This window comes from Notamacropus eugenii, chromosome 5 (genome assembly GCF_028372415.1).
Source record: "Notamacropus eugenii isolate mMacEug1 chromosome 5, mMacEug1.pri_v2, whole genome shotgun sequence".
Classification (NCBI taxonomy): domain Eukaryota; kingdom Metazoa; phylum Chordata; class Mammalia; order Diprotodontia; family Macropodidae; genus Notamacropus; species Notamacropus eugenii.
The window spans coordinates 171406899-171408180 of record NC_092876.1 but is presented as its reverse complement, the minus strand read 5'-3'; the positions used below and the strand labels follow the sequence as shown (position 1 = coordinate 171408180).

General features: G+C 41.3%; 1 protein-coding gene across 1 annotated transcript; it reads left to right on the top strand.

Moving 5' to 3' along the window:
- Nucleotides 1–340: 340 nt before the first annotated feature.
- On the top strand, nucleotides 341–1282 carry LOC140509045 (olfactory receptor 8B8-like). The gene has a single exon (XM_072616959.1). It carries the CDS (start codon nucleotides 341–343, stop codon nucleotides 1280–1282), a length of 942 nt encoding a protein of 313 aa, XP_072473060.1.

Below are 1282 nucleotides of genomic sequence, written 5' to 3'. Positions count from 1 at the left end.
AAGGTGGTATAAGTTTAACCAATTGCACCCTGAAAAAATAGAACACAGGATACATGGTAAGGTTTAATCTGTTTGATTAATACTTTCACCATCATTTTCTTGTGTCTAGACAGTCAACAAGAGAATGAATCAACTCTTGATTTCTATCACTTGCCCATTTCTGATGTGTTAATGTTCATAATGAAAATTTAACAATCAGTTTTGGTGAGCTGGTTCAAACTGACTCCACCAAAACCCAATTCCAAGACTGATTTTCCTTCCTATCAATGGACAACAGAGTGAGAGAGAACTAGGTAACACTCTAATATGATTCTTTTCTCTTGTCTCCACAGATTCTTCTATGAGGAGAATGGACACTGGAAATGACACCCATGTGTCTGAATTTATCCTTGTTGGTTTAACAGACCAACCAGAACTCCAGGTCCCTCTTTTCTTTTTGTTCCTTGGGATCTACATGGTCACTGTGGTGGGGAACCTAGGCTTGATCCTTTTGATTGGTCTTAATTCTCATCTTCATACCCCCATGTACTATTTCCTCTTTAATCTGTCCTTTGTAGATCTCTGTTATTGCTCATGTATTATCCCTAAGATGCTTGTGAATTTCATCTCAGAGAAAAACATCATCTCCTATTCAGGGTGCATGGCTCAGCTATATTTCTTCTGTTTCTTTGTCATTTCAGAGTCCTTCCTTCTGTCAGCCATGGCATATGATCGTTATGTCGCTATCTGTAAGCCACTGCTTTACAACATCATTATGTCCTCTCAGGTCTGTTCTCTGCTAGCATTTAGTGCCTATGTGATGGGATTTTTTGGTGCCATGGCTCACACAGGAAGCATGCTGAAACTGTCCTTTTGTAGCAAAAGCATCATTAATCATTATATGTGTGACATCCTCCCTCTCCTGGAGCTCTCCTGCAGCAGCACCTATGTCAATGAGTTGGTTGTATTCATTTTTGTGAGCATTGACATTGGAGTCCCCACTGTCACCATCTTTATCTCTTATGCTTTAATACTCTCTAGCATCCTTCGCATCAACTCCAGAGAGGGCAGGTCCAAAGCCTTCAGCACCTGCAGCTCCCACTTAATGGCTGTTTCTCTTTTCTTTGGGTCTGGGGCTTTTATGTACCTCAAACCTCCTTCTCTTCTATCCATGAGCCAAGGGAAAGTGTCTTCTGTGTTCTACACCGTTGTGGTGCCCATGCTGAACCCCTTGATCTACAGCCTAAGAAACAAGGATGTCAAATTGGCCATGAGGAAAATCCTGAGCAGGAGAATATTCTGA

Bases quoted from the DNA above. Each gene is read 5' to 3' on its own strand.
- LOC140509045 (XM_072616959.1), top strand. From the start codon at position 341: ATGAGGAGAATGGACACTGGAAATGACACCCATGTGTCTGAATTTATC.